At 49.8% G+C, this 16,661-nt stretch overlaps 1 protein-coding gene across 2 annotated transcripts in view; it reads right to left on the reverse strand.

Annotated features, from left to right (window-relative positions):
- Positions 1 to 269: 269 nt before the first annotated feature.
- The window catches only part of antxr2a (ANTXR cell adhesion molecule 2a), a 36,439-nt gene continuing 20,047 nt past the window's right edge, over positions 270 to 16,661 (reverse strand). For both annotated transcript variants that reach the window (XM_057033248.1, XM_057033249.1), the window contains one exon: positions 270 to 2,442. In XM_057033248.1, coding sequence (XP_056889228.1) covers positions 2,404 to 2,442 — 39 coding nt within the window. In that variant the 3' untranslated portion in view covers positions 270 to 2,403. The remainder of the gene's footprint in view (positions 2,443 to 16,661) is intronic.

A 16,661-nucleotide genomic window follows, 5' to 3' on the forward strand; every position in this document is an offset into this window, starting at 1 on the left:
ACCTCATTTTTGGGGCGTTGAAGACCTTAGAGGGATTTGCAATGTGTGTGTGTGTGTGTGTGTGTGTGTTGCCTCTGGTGATTGACTTCACAGAGGGAGAGGATGCCTACTGTCCACTCCTCTGTCCACACACACTCTGTGTAATAACGTTCCCTGTCGGGCCCTATAAATCTGCGAGGGCCCAATTAAAGATGGCCTTCAGCATGTCGGCCCCTACCAGCACACACGTGTTAAAAAAAACAGAAAAAGAAGAACACGAACACGCTTGGTTTTATGGCTGACGCATATTTAAGACAAAGACACGGGTACGAAAACAATAACAGGAAATAAATGAAGAATTCAAACAGTGCAAAAAGGTGACGTAATATAAAGGTGGCGCCTTTGGGTGCAGCTGGGGGGGTGAGGGTGGGGGGGCGGAACCCCGAAGTCCTCGTGCACCATGAAAGAATAAAATCTCAATGAAAACATGCAGGAATACAAAAATAGTTTTCCCAAGAGTAATTTCCCTCTTCTGTGTGAAAGTGCTGCGATGCTGGCGGGAGATCACGTGACCGCCGCCGCCGCCGCCGCCGCCCTGCTGCGACCGGCGTGGCGACGGCTCACTGGTCCGGGTTAGAAACACTCCCGGTTCCCAAAACCTCCTCGTCCGTGCTGAAAGCGACTGCGAAATGTCTGCGGTGAAATGACGCAAGAACCCCCCCGCCCCCCGAGAGCGTCGAGGGGCGTCAAAGGGCGGCGCGCCCCGAGGATCCGATCCGGCGTTATTTCTGCGCCCCCCGACGAGGAGGGCGCCAAACAAAAGGAATAATTAGGCGTCTGGTGCGGTCTCCTGCCTGCCGAACGTGCCACGCGGGGGCGCGTCCCCCCTGAAACTTGACGATGGTTGAACTTATTTTTAGTGTCATTTGATAAGCTTCCCTGCCTGCGCGGAGACATCCCACTGACCCAGCCACTGGTCATTGTCTATACCGCTTCCCGTCAAAGGCGCCGCGCTTTGTCAGGTTTCCACTCCAATATCCATTTTGCCTCTGAAGTCCGGTATCCGAAGTGACTGGATCATTCGAGCCTTTTTCTTCAGCCGCGTCCCCCCTTCCTCCCCCCTCGGTGACATCATTTGGGGTCGGCGTCATGACAGCGCGCTTGAGAAATCCACCGTATATAAACGCGGATCCCCTGTTTGAGAGGCCGCGGAGTTGGGGGGGGGGTGGGAGCGGGGTGGGCATAATTTCTGGAAATGAACAATACTTATCCGTCCATCGCATCCGTTGCTTTGAGTTTACGTTTTCACGTGGTGCGCCGTCGCCATGGCGCTGTCCTCCTTTTCCCCCAGTCAAGAGCGCACTTATAGGTCATTCAATGTCAAAAGGCATAAAAAGGAGACAGCCAAGTCTTCACAGGCTGCTGCTTGCTGTTGCCTTTAATTATTTTAATTAAACTTTGATACTCCGGCGGAGATGGAGGCGCCGCGCGGCGCCGCCGCCCTCCGAGGACGGAGGTGGTGGGCGGGGAGGCGGGACCGCGTCCATATCTTAAAGGTATGGAGGTCTTAAGTGATGGGCCTGGTTATAGGCGCTGATGTGCTACGCCTTGCTGAGCAGAGAGCAGACTGTGCTGGAAACAGGGGCAAAAAACACCAACCGTCATGTCAAGGTCTTGAAGGCATCAATCCCTCAAACGGAGCTGGAGCCATCGTGGTCGGGAGGCTGTCCCGCGGTCAAATAACGCTCTATTAATTTTCCCGTCCTGGGCACATAATGAAAGGAAGGTGTCTTTAAAAAAAAAAAAAAAAAGAAACTAAAGGCAAAGTATCGGTGCCGTCCAACACCTTGGGGCGTCCTGTCTACAATTTGTCATGCGTGTGCACTTCTCAGTGTTAAAGTGACAGGATGAGCCAGTCAAAGAGGGGCCGGCGGGCGTCCAGCCCCGCTGAAGTTGGACAGGACTCGTGATGAGACATTGCCAAGAGGCAGCGGACTTCTGCACTGGTGAGGCCCGCTGGGATTATTCTGACTTCTGCGCTGAAGGCCAACAACCCCTTTCTCCCTGATTTTTTTTTTTTTTTTTTTAGATAGCTTCCGTCTGTGTCCGTGAAATTAGGTTTTCCACAGAAGGCACAATATGGTCAGAATATGTTAAGCCTTTGGTGCGCATGAGAAGCTAACCGCATTTGAGTGCTGAGTTCTGGGGCGAGCGCCGCTCCCGCTCCTCTTCATCTCACCAAAAAAAAGAAAAAAAAGCTATAAATAACTTAATTCTAACGAGCTAATATTATCTGTAGAGGCCTGAGAACAGGGAAAAGAAGGGGATTTGTGCTGGTGTGGGTGCAGGGGGGGGGCAGATAGTGGTATCTGGTGAACCTGGATCAGTGCTCCACAGCGACCAGCGAGCCGGGGTCACGCCTCTTTACTGATGCTGCACACGGCTGAAATGAATACACCGACCCTGAAAAACAGAGAAAAACAGGAAAGAACTTTCCAATTACTGCATTTCAAACAGCTTATTTTCAGATTTTTACTATAATTTACAGTGGTTTGGGAAAATTATTTCAATTTAATCACACACACACACACACACACACACGTATTTTTATTTCTATATAATGCCATGATATATAGATAAATACATATCATGGTATTGTGTACATAACTATATACGCGTGTGTATGTGTTTAATTGACTCACTTTGTGACCCTGCAGCAGAAATTCTTGTTTCCTGACGCACAAAAACACATCTCACTGTAGCTTCTGTGTGTGTGTGTGTGTGTGTGTGTGTGTGTGTGTGTGTGCGTAGCAGCAGCCTGCTCACCAACAATAGAGAGACTGACACCAAGAGGGAGCTCTCACACAGCAAATGTCTCCACCAACAGGCCTGCGACCTCACGCTCTCTCCGCCTAAAGCTCGTTTCTAAACGTCTCTGCGAGCACGAACACACCGATGTCTTGGTGAAAGGTGAACGGACAGAACATGAGGAGGATGGACGGTTTTTGGTGTGTATTTTTGTTGGGTTTTTAGGTCATGACATTAAAGGTGGCTTTACATTCTGAGTGATGTAATAAACGCACTCGCGTCCTCGTCGTGTTTAGAATAAATATTGTCATCGTGCATTTGTTTGTGGGCGGCCTTTAAACCCTGAGTCCCCTCCTTTCAATGAGGACAACGTCCTTTTAATTTGTATTCATGCAGTAATTAATGTTGCTGCGGTGGAAGTTTTATCATCTACAGTTGAAAAAAAATAAAGCAAAATGTAATTTGACTATATTCCGTTTATGTAATGAGACGGATTAGTGATAAAACCTAATATTTGATCAGAAAGAGATGAAAATGATTTGGATATTTAGATGAACATCACTCGGCGAATATCTGGCTGGTATAAATCAGTTGAATCCAACCGTCAGACGGCGCCGGTTCAGTCCCTCCGTGGCGGCGGCGCCGACGGCGGACGGCGAGCGCGGCTCGCCCGGTCGACGGGGCAGCCGTTCGGACGATGATGTCGCTCGAATGAGACAATGGGACCGACTGTCAACGCCACCAAGGAGTTGAAACAGGAGTGTGTCTGTCCTGAGGATGGGCGGGGGGGGACGAGGGGACGCCGCCACCGCGAGCAGCGCCGCTGGGTTTATGGCACATTAATGTTCAATAAAGGTAAAAGCGAGCCAGGCGTTGAGATGTTTGGTTTATGGCGCCTGTGGAGGCGGCGGCGAGGAGCCCGGTCTTACAGTATCTGCTCCGGAGCAGCAGCGTGCACGGATGGACCCACTCTGACGGGGCTTTAGACAAGCTGCAGAATCTTCCAGTCCTCGTTATTTGGCAGGGCTGCTGGCTGTTTGAGGGAGAGGTGGGGGCTCCGCTCCATCCCCGCGTGCTAAGCCCCTCGACGTGTACCCTCTGCATCTAATCTCACACAGTCAACAAATAAGGCACATCAGATGCTGTTTTGGCCGCGGCCATCAGAGCGGCTAAGTTTAGTGGATTTCATGGGTTTTACGGCGCGGGGGCTGGCCGGGGGGAGAGGGGTCCGCGCGGTGGCGGAGCGGCACACAAAGCACGGGGATATGGTTTGAGGGGCGAAGCAGGTGCAGCACAATACGGTCAAACCCATTCCAGCTCCCCCGCTCCCGAATGAGCCGGGGCCTGACTTGGCAGGGAGCGCCGCCTTGTATCTAGGCCACGCCGGAGCGGCGGAGGCCCACCTGTGCCGCCAGGAGCCGCGGAACAGCAGCCTGGATGCGTCGGCAGGAGACGTCGGTGAGATCCCAATCAGGAGAGGAGCAGACGGGCGGGTGAGACGTGACCGCAAGGCTGGGAGGATTGGGGGGGGGGGCAGGCTGAGAGATTTCTACTTCATTTAAAAAGCAAAAATGAACTCATGGTTGCACTGGGGAGGGTTTGGGGCAAATGGATAAGAAAAAAATTTCTCTCACCCATTCCAGATCTCTCCATCACACGGTGGATACATTACTTAGCAGGCAATTAGCCCATAAATGCTAATACGAGCGCCAAGGTCAAAGGCGGGGGCTGGTTTGAGCCCTTCAGGTGCAGAGAAGTAGACCCCCGCCGAGGTTACCCAATGAATCCCCCATCTGGGCTGCAGCGTGAAAACGCTCACGAGCACGAGCGCGAGCGCTGTAATCCAGTTGCAAGATGCTTATTTTGCAGTGATAAGCTACAGGCTTTGAAAGATTTCATCAGCAGAACAGACACTTTCTCCCCCCAAACATTAGAGAGCTGCAGCCTATACAGTAGCTTAGCTAATCCAGGGCTTACTTAACTCAACAGCAACAGGACGACGACATCCCTCATCCCGTGGTTCCAACACTTTTTGTTGTTCTGACAAAATGTTAATGAGCTGAACATTAATTTCACACCCTGGCAGAGTTAAAACACTTCATTTCTCTGGTTAAGCCCTCAGAGGTGGGACCATCTGTGTTCACCCCTCATACCTGATAATCAGGTGGTTATAACATCTAGATTTAATTAAAACACTTTAATTTAATATAAACGGGTGTAAAAATGGCCCGCTCTGTCAAGCTCCGCCCACCAGACATGTGTTCTGCTTTCCTCTCTGTCCTCCGCCACATATTGAACACATTAAAAGTTCAAGTTGAAGGGAGGAGCACAGCTGCACGGGGACAGGGGACGGAGCCAGGGTGTGACCAATCCTTCCTCCACAAGGCTGTGGCCCCTCACACACACGCGCGCGCGCGCACACACACACACATAGACACACACACACTGCCCACACAACGCTGCCATCTGGCCTGCTGGGAAATCAGAGCCACCTGAGGCTCGGCCAAATACGCAATGCTCGCAGACAAACTCTGCAATTCTTCTCTTTGTAAAGAGATTAATAAAGCTTAAAGCAGCACAACAAGAAAGATGGTGGAGCCACATGAAAATAGTGGCTCCTTTCTCTGGTGGGGAGTTTGCGGACCTTCTGGAATTAGTTGGTTAGAGAAAAAAAACAAAGTGTTGCATTTATCTGTCTTGTCTGTTCAGATGTTTGAGTTCGTGTGAATATAATATTCAAACCCGGAGCTTGAAGATGAGCGACGCTCCATTTGAGAGCACCAGTGAGGCTAAAAAGTGAGGCTAACAGCATTCAGCGGTTAGCAGAAGAGATAACAGGACCCAGGCTGGAGGAGCAGGTGATCCAGTGATCTATTAGAGGTGAGCTGTTCGGTGGGGGGGGGGGTTACTGGTCTGACAGAGAGCCGCCCCCACCTCAACAGCTAGCAGAAAATGGCTCCCACACCATCCCATGTAGCATCGCCGGCTCCCAGTTCAATGAGCACCAAACTGGGAAAATGGTGCCACAACTTAGTGTAGATGGTAGAGAGTCACGTGACTTTACCCTGCCGGTGCACCCCCACAAAGATGCTGCGTTCCTGTAGCTGCAGCTGTTTACAGCAGCTCCTTTGCTGGCTTATTTGGATGCACCCCCACCCTCCTACCCCCACCCACAGTTTTTTTTGTCAGAGTAAGTGCACATCATTGGCAGCTAAAAGCTCTGGGCACCATCCCTCTGGTTGTTCCAGAGAAATGCCAATCGTTTTGGCGTCGACGGGGGCTTCACAGACGGTGCAGGAAGGCACAGATGGCACTAATGGACGAGCAGAATCCAACCGAGGGACCGGGACAGTGCCACGCCGGAGCGCCGTCCAAATAACTGTAGTGTGAATGTACTGTATGGCCAACCTGCTACTCTGCTCTAGTGGGTATTATGCCATGGAAATACAGCATAAAGAATTTAAAATGATAAAATAATCATAAGAGAGAGAGAGGGGGGGGGTGGGAGGACCGGTGTGGGACAGCGCCAGGAGGATCAGACAGAGGAGAGATTGTTCCGCGCCGATATGTGTTGAAGTGAGATAGACGGTGGCGTCCAAGTCAGCGCCGTCCAGAAAGACAACTGGGTTTACAGCTAATGGACAGATTGAGGCGCTGTCTGTCAGGACAGTTGATAGACTGAACCTTCTCCTGTGACAATTGGACTTTTGTTCTGCGCCTTGGTCCGTTTTAAAGCCGCTCAGGCTGGACACTCGGGATTTAATCGTGGTCCAGTCTGTCTTAACCTTTGTTGTGGAAAGAGTGGACAGAACCAGCGTGAACGGCACCTTTTTTTTAAGCTAGCAGTGCTAAGCAGATGCTTGTAGGAAGAACTTGTCACAGCTTTAAGTGGTGTTAAGAAGCCGCTGACAACCCGCTCTTTTCGTCAGTTTAAAATTCGAGCCCGTTACAGCCGAGAGTTTATTTTTTTTAAAGCCTTTACGGGAAACAGAGGTAAAGGAAACATGGTGATCCTTTAAACATTTCCCATAATGCCTTGCGCCTTTGCTTCCTGCTTTTAGCATGTACAGTTGCTAGCTTTGATGCTAACTGCCCCTCAGTTCTCCCCCACCAATAAGAAGCTGCCATGTTTATGATGCCTGTACATTTGCTGTATTCCCACCAACACAGAGTTAAACTCCAGATAAACACGTGCAAACAGCCGGCGTCCAACCCGACCACAACGGGAAACGGAGCCAGCTGTGCAGCGGGCACACAGCTGTTTGGCGTCTCCAACGACAGCATCGCACCGACGAGGCCTCGGAACACTAGCCCAAACCACCAACGCTGGCTAGTTTTTCTCCTGGGTGCCGCGGCGTATCAGTGTCCTCGCAGGGCCTTTGGCTTCATCTGTACTTTTAAATTAGGCGTCATCGAAGGACCCGTCCTCCCGGAGAGGCCGGGAGAGACGCCGCGGACGCTGGGAACATAAGCTCGCACCGCGACTGCGGGCCACGACCCCCAGTCAGCAAACAAGCGGGGGCCCGTCTCTGAGTGAATGCATAAATTTTGTCTGCTTTATGCTAAAAAGTGTGAAACATCAGCGTTTGTTACATCAAGATCAAACTCGGAACATCAAAAGTAATTCCCAGTCATTCCAATACAGACACAGACATTCCAGTTGCATTTAGGCAGATTTCCCACAAATTCCTGGGTTAAAACACACAGTTTGGGATGTGTGTGTGTGTAGGTGCACCAGTGGCTGTGTGTTACTGCCCCCCCTCCCAGCGGCATGCTGGACGGGGTCAGATGTGATCTGCTCTGAGCAGAGATGCAGGCCATGCGACAGGGAGGGCCGGTAATTGGAGTAAGCTGTCAAGACAGGGCGGTGTGTTTTCGGTGTGTCGGTCGTGTGCGTGCCAGGGAGTCCCCCTCCCAAACCCCCCCACGCCTCCTGGAGGGTGGCACATATTAAAGTCCCTGATGAGACTAATGCAGGAGGAAATGGGCTTGGCCGCCTGCCCTGTCGAGAGGTGAAGAGGAGGCTGCTCTGGGTCAAGCTTGACCTGAGACGAGCGTGAGGGGAAAAAATTCAATATTTGCATCGCAGATGTGTCGGACCCCCCTCCCCCCCTTCACAGGAAGAAAACTGGCAATGAAAGATGCAGACTGACGGCTAATAACAGCAACATCAATGATTACAATTACAACAAAGTTCAAACAAAGGGAAGATTGGGTCTAATCAAAGGCACAAAGGAGATAATTGCTTCTGCCGACTCCATGAATCACTGATTATTAGTTTGTTTTACAGCTTTGCTCAACATCTGCGGAAAAGTTACTCAAACTTCTCTCTGTCATTAGTTGGTGTTCGGATTATTTTACCAAGCCCCTGCTGTCTCTGCTAATCTGCATTAGTTCCTAAAGAATTTTAAATCGTAAAGCTGGATACCTGGAAAACAACTAAATATTAATATATTAACAACGTCTTTCTGCTTATTGGGCAGAACTCAACGCTGATTTATGTTTCAGGTTTCTCCAGCTTTAAATCTCAGCTGCAGAAAAGTTGTTATTCACCAGGCCGTAAAGAGGCGGGAGAGACGGGCGCGTGGCGACGGCCCGCAACGCCGGGCGGGAAGGCTCGGCGATAAAGCATCCTGTTAGCTCCACTGAGGAAAATATGCTTATCAAGCCGCATGCTAATACATGCAGTAAATAATGCGATCATTGTCCAGCCATGCTGGAAATATAACAGCATGACCGAGCCTGACGACAGGGAGGGAGGGGTGTGTGTGTGTGTGTGTGTGTGTGTGTACGTTTGTAGAAAATTATTTATTTTTAAACATGAGCTACAAACTGTGAGAACTGGGCTAATGTGACCTGAGCAATGAAGACATTATCAGCCACACACACTGAGCACACTGTCAACAGGCATTTTAATACACGCACGCACACACACACACACACACACACACACACACACACACGCGCGCGAAGCTATGTAAATGGGGGATAGATGAATAAAAATAAAAGATAAACTAATAAATAACGACAATTGAGGCAGAAGGTGTGTAAAAAAAAAAAAGGTTTGCTGAACTCATAAAATGGATTTTGGTTGGATTCTGTTCTGGGACATCCTGAAACATCTGTTTAGACTGTAAAAAAGGTGTGAATGTAAAGTGATGAATGGACGTAGTGAGGTGAGAGGCTGAACCTGTAGGGTTCCACAAGAATCTCCCCACGTAGCAGTTCACCGCTGTTAGATTAAAATAATGACGCCTCGGTGATTCGGGCGCGACGTCTTTAAGAAATCTGCGGGTCGCCAAACACTTAGCGGAGGTCTCGCCGCTGATAAAAAGCAACTGCTGTGTGCCTCTGCGGCGTATCCGCCTCTGCGTGGGAACACTTTTAGCACTTCATGCTGCACTCTGGCTACGAGCTTGAAAACATGAGGGTGAACTTAAGTCAACTCTGGTTGACCTGGGACTCGGTGGAGTAATGAGGGGGGCTTCATTTGCTGCGTGATGAATTGTCGCACAGCACGCTCAAACCCTCCCCCAGGCCCAGCGGTGAAATTAGCAACTCTGGCAGGCCGACGTCGCCCTTTCAGGCGACGGCGCGGCGGTGCTGCTGCACTCTTTGTCTCAGAGGAGGGAAATCTTGGGCGGACTGTTTGTTTGGGGAAGAGGTGTGAATGGCGCACAAGTCCATCAAATCAATTAGGGTCTTATGCAGAGACGGCCTGGCTTGGCCTGGGCTGGAGGAGCTTGGCCCGAGCTCGCGCGAGGGGTTATGTGAGTCAGTGTGCTGCGGTGGCCAACAGTCATGACACCAGTGTGTGCAGAGGGGGGGAAGGGGGGGTGAAAAGCTTGCATATGGCCAGAGCCAGTGTGTCACATTTGGGCTAGAGTTCACACTGGGCTCAGACGCTCACACCGATGAACTGGTGAGGATTGCGGAGCGCCGCCGTCGTGTTTGAGGGGGAGATTTAGCAGCTTAGAGGCTACGAGTGGCAACATGTTGGCCTCATCCTTTATCTCTATGAGCTAGCATTAACGCAAAGGTGACCGTCAGCGGCAGCGGCGAGGGCCGCGCCGCTCGGCTATGCAGCGGGTCGACTCCAGCGCTACAACAGCGATTCGCATATGTTGCAGACAACAGACAGTCGCCTGAAGCGTCAACAGCGACACGGAATCATGAGCAATTATTCACCAGCGAAAGCGCCGTGCATTATCTACCATCTAAAAGGCTAATGCAGCCGGCGCCGAATCAAACTATCGCGCCGCCGACGAGCCGCAAATGATATTCCACCAGGAGGGGCGACATATGATGTTACATTCACTGGCCCACTTTCCAGTTTTTTTTGAGCGGGAGTCAAGCTGTACCGTAGGGGTGAGGCACATTCTAATCAGTAACGTTGCGTCCTTTATCACGCGCTTTTAAATGCAGTTTGTCGGGATTGTGGCATCGGAGGAGAAGACGCCAGCTGTCATGTTTGACGCATTTGCTTTTCACTTCGATTCCTCCGTCTCTTCTGGAGGATGGAGCTGGACTCGGCCTTCGGCTTTTATAAGTTCCTCCGTACGGACTTCACGCTTCTGATGGTTGGAGTCCCTCTGGAAGGTCTTAGTCTAATGAGGGAAGTGTAATTTCTCTGGAGTAAATGGTAGTTTTGTCCCGCTAGGCCTCACCTGCAGCCCGGAATTATTGCTTTTAAATAAAATTACAAAGGAAGCACAACCCAGAGGGAGAAGGGCTGCTCGGGATCTGTCTGTCCAACTCAAACATCCACTCCTGGTATTCCAGAGACACGCTCACGCGCACACAGAGGCCCCCCGTCCCCTTCGTTTCCTCCTCCCCAGCCTCACCTTCATTAGCAGCGGTTTGCATCATTCCCAGGAAAACGTCACATGTCATCAGTAAGTCCATTCTTTATCACTTCCTGCGGTACAGACAGTGTAACCTTCAGAAACCTGCTGCCCACAGTTTTACGTCTTAATTAGGAGCACTGTCAGAGGGGCCCAGCGCCACTCGTCCCGATGCGAGCGGACAGAGAGCGATGGAGACGAGAAGGGAGTGTGAAAGACGCAGGGGAGGACAAAGTCAGACACGGAGGCAGCGGACAAAGAATGAAGGAAGTGATAGATGCACAACGGAGGAGAGAAAGAGCGGGATAATCAGGGAAATGAGAAGTGTGTGTGTCTGTGGGTGTGTGTGGGCGAGCAAAGAAAGAGGAATTTCCTGTAAGTTAGGGAAGTTTTCTTTGGTTAATGTAAAAAGAACTAATCTGGCTAAGAGAGTCCGTTCCGTGCCACGGTAATAGTGAAAAAACATGATGAGAATGGCTGAAAAAGACTTTAAATTATCCTGTTGAAAAATAAACTTCCTGTGTGTTGAGTCTCTCTCTCTCACACACACACACACACACAGACACACACCCAACTGGGCTTTTTCCTGAGGAACTCATATTGGCTACTTGCTCTGCGAGAAAAGAGTGAAAATCCGGCTTAGTGGTGAAAACACTAGAGACGGTTGTGTCCTCAGATTGGGGACAGCTGACGGGTTAACACTATTAAGACTGCAGAGAACACGGGACTGAATGTACATCTGTGCTCCCAAACAGTGGGATTCAACGCCGCCATTGAGCCGCTCGCTCCGCCGCACACAGATGGACGGCGGAGGAGCGACCCAAGAACACAGATTCTTTTGTTGTTTTCTGCTACTACGCTTCTATGGCGGCTTTATCTCTTTTGGAAGTTCATGAACAAACACAGCTTTAAGATGAATTAAGGTTTATGTGAAAGTAGCTCATCTCAGTATGCTCTGGTTTAATTCACCAAAACTGTTTCTAGCATCTTTTGGCTTTTTTTTAATTCCCGTGTTCCTCGCCGCGGCGTCCTTCCGAGGCCTGGGCAGAAAACTTTATCAACAGCCAACAACTAAACAACAATAAAAGAAAAAAAAGCTGAAGCGGCACCACGGCCGCGCCATGAAAAAAGCCATCAAAGCACTTGAGCTGTAATTAAATCTATATCATCATTAGTCTACTCAGAATAATTGAAGGCGAGACAACCTATCAATTGTGAGAGATCAGAGCGTCATTAAGGTTAATAAGCTGTTTTATAAACTATCATCATTAACATCCCTCACATCGATTACCATGATGAACGACATATTGACAAAACAGGCGTTAAAAATCAGCCTTTTCGTGGATGTAGGTCCGGATGAATTTTTAATCCTCTGTTTCACCGTGTTTTGGGGGGGGGGGGGGGGGGGGGATATTGGAACCGCTTCAACAATGTTTTCAATTAGCTGCCGTGACGTTTTGCCAACTATTGTCACGTCTGCATCTTTTCCCTGAATCAATTATGAGAGGCGTCACTTATTCATGGGCTCCAGTTGAGAGGATCTACCAAGAGTTCAGCCCCCAGGAAGTCAGAGAAGAAGAAAGAAAAAGATCTTTTTTTACCTCCATAGCTCAGCTGCGGGAGGCCAGAGGTCTCAGCCAAGGTCACTTATTACAAGGAAAAAAAGGTTCAATTAAATTGATTTAAGATGAGAACGCCGCTCGCACGTTTAAGCTCATTAACGTAATTAAGCAGGTTGTTAAAACAATGCTACAGCGGCGGTGGAGGGAAGGAGTTAACGAGGTGAAGCCCCTAATTGGACGAGGCGCGACCCTTTCACAGCTGCTGACAGGGACATGGTTAATTCACTTAAATGGTCACCGGAGGTGGATCCAAACACAGACGTTAGCATTTTAGTGCGACCGTGGATCGATCGGTTCAGAAAGGTCACCCGCTCCAAACAGGTCAATGTTTTTGTTCGTTAATTACAGGGGGAAAAAAAAACCTAGGCAAACATAATAATAATAAAAACCTTCATGAAGTTGTAATTATATTAGAATAAAATAAATAACAATAAACCGCTGTTTTAGTGAAGTCGGAAGGGTGAAAAGTCATTATGTATAAATCATTACTAAACCAAATCTGATCAGATTTACTGGAGCAACTAAAGAAGAGCAGAAAAAGAAAGTGAGGAGAAGGAGGAGGAGGAGGAGTCGGTGCCGAAGACCAAAGTCGGGCCTGCGAACCCATGAATAGAGCTGCATTAGTGACACCTCGCTGCTCCGTTCACAATAAAACAGGAAAAAAACTGGTGGAGAGATGCTCAGGAGGCCAATCAAGGCGTATTCCAACAAAGCAGATTTAAAAAAAAAAAAACAGACAAAAAAAGGGGATTAAAGCAGAGAAATCTAACTGTGGCGTGCTAATCTTGTGAAGGCAACATTAGCATTGACGCTGCTGCAACTGAACCTGTTCGGTTTGACCGGCAGAACATGCTAAATGTTTATTTATAGCGCGCCCGTGTTATCAAACATGTTAGATCATATAACATTGCTTCATGCAAGGGCCCTTCACTACATATTAACCAGCACCAACACACTGTTACATTTATGTATACAAAATATGAGCATGCTAATTGAATATTCACTGTGAACATATTCCCTACATAACATTACTCCCTGCTTCCATCCTTTTAAAAATTCAAATGAGCGGGATTAGAATACATTACTGCAAGTATGTGTGACCCCCATCACCACCACCACCACTTCCCTCCTCTTCCTCCCTCCTCTGTATGTCTGTCAGGAGGTGAGCTGAGCTGAGAAGGAGGAGAAGGCGAAGGAGGAGGAGGGCAAAGTGCGCACAGCCCCGGCGAAGCTGACGTTAACAATAATGTAATTTAATTAAAGCCAAGATCCCAGCGCTGCCCTCACCCAACACCACCGCTTTGATTTTAATAGGCGATGAAGAAACGGCTCGGCGCACGGTGACACCGCCGCCGCTCCGACCAGTCTGAGGGGGTTCTGGGAAAAAAGGCACCGGCAGGACATCAGTTCAGATCGTATCAGGCGGAGGGGGCCAGGGGAGAGAAGGGTGGGTGCAGGTACCAGCCCCGGCCACCCAAACACAACAACACCCGTCAGAGACAGGAAAAGGGGGTAACCTCTGACATGGGAGGGACAAGTCAAAAATCAAAAAAAATAAAAAACGCAGCAGGAGACTGGAGGGATGGAAGCTGGATTTTAGTGGAGAAGGAAGAAAAGCAGAAAATAAAACACAGTGATTGATTCATGACGGGATTAAAAAAAATGTTTAAATGGCAATGATCTCAGCAATTTGACCGTGTTTGCGTTCTCCTGCTACTCTTTAAACCCCGAGATTAGGAAAATCAAAGGCCAAAGATCGTTAGAGCAAAAAAATGGGAAATATCAGGGAACAAGTGAAAAGAACTCCTGACACCTCAACAATAATGGTCCGTAACCACAGTTAGCTTCATTTTCCTGGTGCAAAACACGCACGTGCACACACACAAAATGATCCTTTTACTAGTCAGGTCCCACCCTGGTCTTGCCATGCGGGGGCACGGAGGATGGACGAGCGGGGGATTAACGTGGCACTCATTATCAAATTTACAACCAGTCACACGGACATCTGCCCTACTTTTCTCCGGTTAATGTAAAAAGAACTAATCTGGTTAAGAGAGCCCGTTCCTCTGCCATAGTTAAAGCTGTCACTTCTCCTGTGGGGGAGCAGCGGCTGAATGGAGCTGTCAGCTGGGTACTTGTTAGGGCTAACAAGAGCGTCCACTGATAGGACTAATGAGGCCTGGGCTCCGCCAGCCGCGGTGCTCAGCCCGCCGCCACCACCGCTGCTACCGTCGCATTAAAGACGGGAAATGTTTGCTACCGCAAAAAGATTATTAAATACACATTTACTCAGCAAACTGGAAGTGAAATAAAGCTAAATGAGGAAGGATTTCCTTTATTTTTTATCTCTTAGGGATATTCCTCCTCAGGCTGGAGAGGTGACCACGGCATCGGCGGTCGCGGGGGGAGGAGGGGGGGTAAATGTCAAGCATGAGCGGCGTCTGATTCGCCGTGTTATTGCGATCCCGGGTTTTGTCTCCAGCCTTTTCAGCCGGAGCCCCGTCCCTCCGCCCAGCTTCATTATTTGTGACGCTTTGGTTTAATTCCAATTACGTCCCTTAATTAGGGAATCTCATGCTCTCTGATCTGGGGCTGCGTCTCAGCCTAACGTGGTTTGCCAGCCTGTTTACCTTCCATTAAAGCCTTTATTGTGAAATGAAGTGCCAGGTTTGTTTCGTCCCCGTGATGGTAAACATCCCAGAGAGCGCCGCTGCGCTGCTCGCTGGCAGAGAGGTGGAACCTTAAATCAGACGCAGAGTTATTCCTTTCAGCGGCTGCGGAGGAAGCAAAACGTGGGCCCTCGACTGTGTCATCTTTTGGCTCTTGGCGCGCATTTATTCAGACACTGAACAATACAAATGGACGGCCTTTATTAGCCGCGGCAAAGATGTTCTCACCATATTCCGTGCCGTGTTGTGATGCTACCAGACAAAGGCGACAAAGAGAAAGTGAGAAACACCATCGTTCCTGCATCTGTTTACGTTTTTTTTTTTTGCTCCGCTTTACGTGCTCCAGTCAAAGACGGCGCCGTCATCTCTGAAGGATGAGGATCTAACACTAAACGTAAATGAGCTCTGCCCACAGCAGCATACTGGTGCTCCAGTATAACCAGTGTTACCAGCAGGACCGCAAAATCTAGAACCAGAAGAAAAATGAGCAACATTCAGATCAGACACAAATGTCTTCTACTGTGCTAGTTTGAATATTAACATCTGCTGTAAATACAGGGTTCTATCACACATTTCCATGGCAACCAACAACACCAGCATAAAGAGCGGCAGAATGAGTTTCGCGATGCTCCGATGTGAACGTTCCAAAACACAGCAGCTCAACAGTTTAATTCTCCCGTCACATCATCCTCAGTAAACACGCTCACGTCTTAAAACACGAAAGGATCGATAACACTTCACTGACACCGAGTCACCGGCTCCACTTCCATGTCAACAGACACCTCCCATCTTTAGCTGTGCTGCTGAAAAAGGGGAGAAACCCGCCTGAGCATGTATTGCTGTGACCTCCAGGATGCCAGACTGCATCGGGTGAACAGCTTGTCACCTCTGCCCTCGGTGCTCCCTTCTTTTTTACACCATCTTCTCGGCTCTCTCCCGTCAGACGGGACTCTGGACGAGTCCCTCTGCTCGCAGTCACTCCATGAAAGGCTCCCTCCCAGGCTGTTGTGTCAGTAAACATCTTAAAGCTCCGCATGTCCCCCCGGTGAGTAACTACATCTTTAAAGGGAACGTCTTGGGGGATATAGGGTGGGACGTGGCAAACGTGGCTGCTTTGAAAAGAAGGAGAGAATGTGAAGCGTGTACATCGAGAACGTGCACACGCATGCACGCCAGCCACTTCAAAAGAGCTCTGGTGAACACCAGAATAAGGCCAAGCCCCCCCCCCGCTCTCTCTGCCGCCTCCTTCTACCTGCTGTCCCCCGTCGATCGCCGGCAAAACTTGGCGGCAGATGTTGCTGTGCTAAGTTGGCTCTGAAGTGCCTCCCCTGCTCCCCGGTCTCACCCACAACACAGTCAAACCGCATCAGATCTCTTTATTTGTGCCTGGGGCAAGTTCGGCACCGCAGCTGTGTCCACCCCCGCTCTACCTTTGGTGTTGAAGGCCCGCCGGCGGTAAATGTGAGACCGTAAAAAAACAGTTTCACTCTCATTTTCTGTCTCTCTTCCGCATCTGCTGACAATCCAGCAGCCTGGCTGCCGGCAGCAGCGCTGACAGGGACGGGGGGGAGGGACGGGAGGTGAGTTGGGGACTGTGGGGAGTGCGGCAGGGGTGAGGATAGAAGTTCAGTGAGAGAGGGAGGGGCTGGATCGGACACCCGGGTCCCTGTGCTGAACAGATGTCTGCGACAACCTGCTTCCTTACACCTGTACGAGTCCTTGTAACCTTACGGAAGCAG

Source organism: Takifugu flavidus, chromosome 5 (genome assembly GCF_003711565.1).
Source record: "Takifugu flavidus isolate HTHZ2018 chromosome 5, ASM371156v2, whole genome shotgun sequence".
Classification (NCBI taxonomy): Eukaryota; Metazoa; Chordata; class Actinopteri; order Tetraodontiformes; family Tetraodontidae; genus Takifugu; species Takifugu flavidus.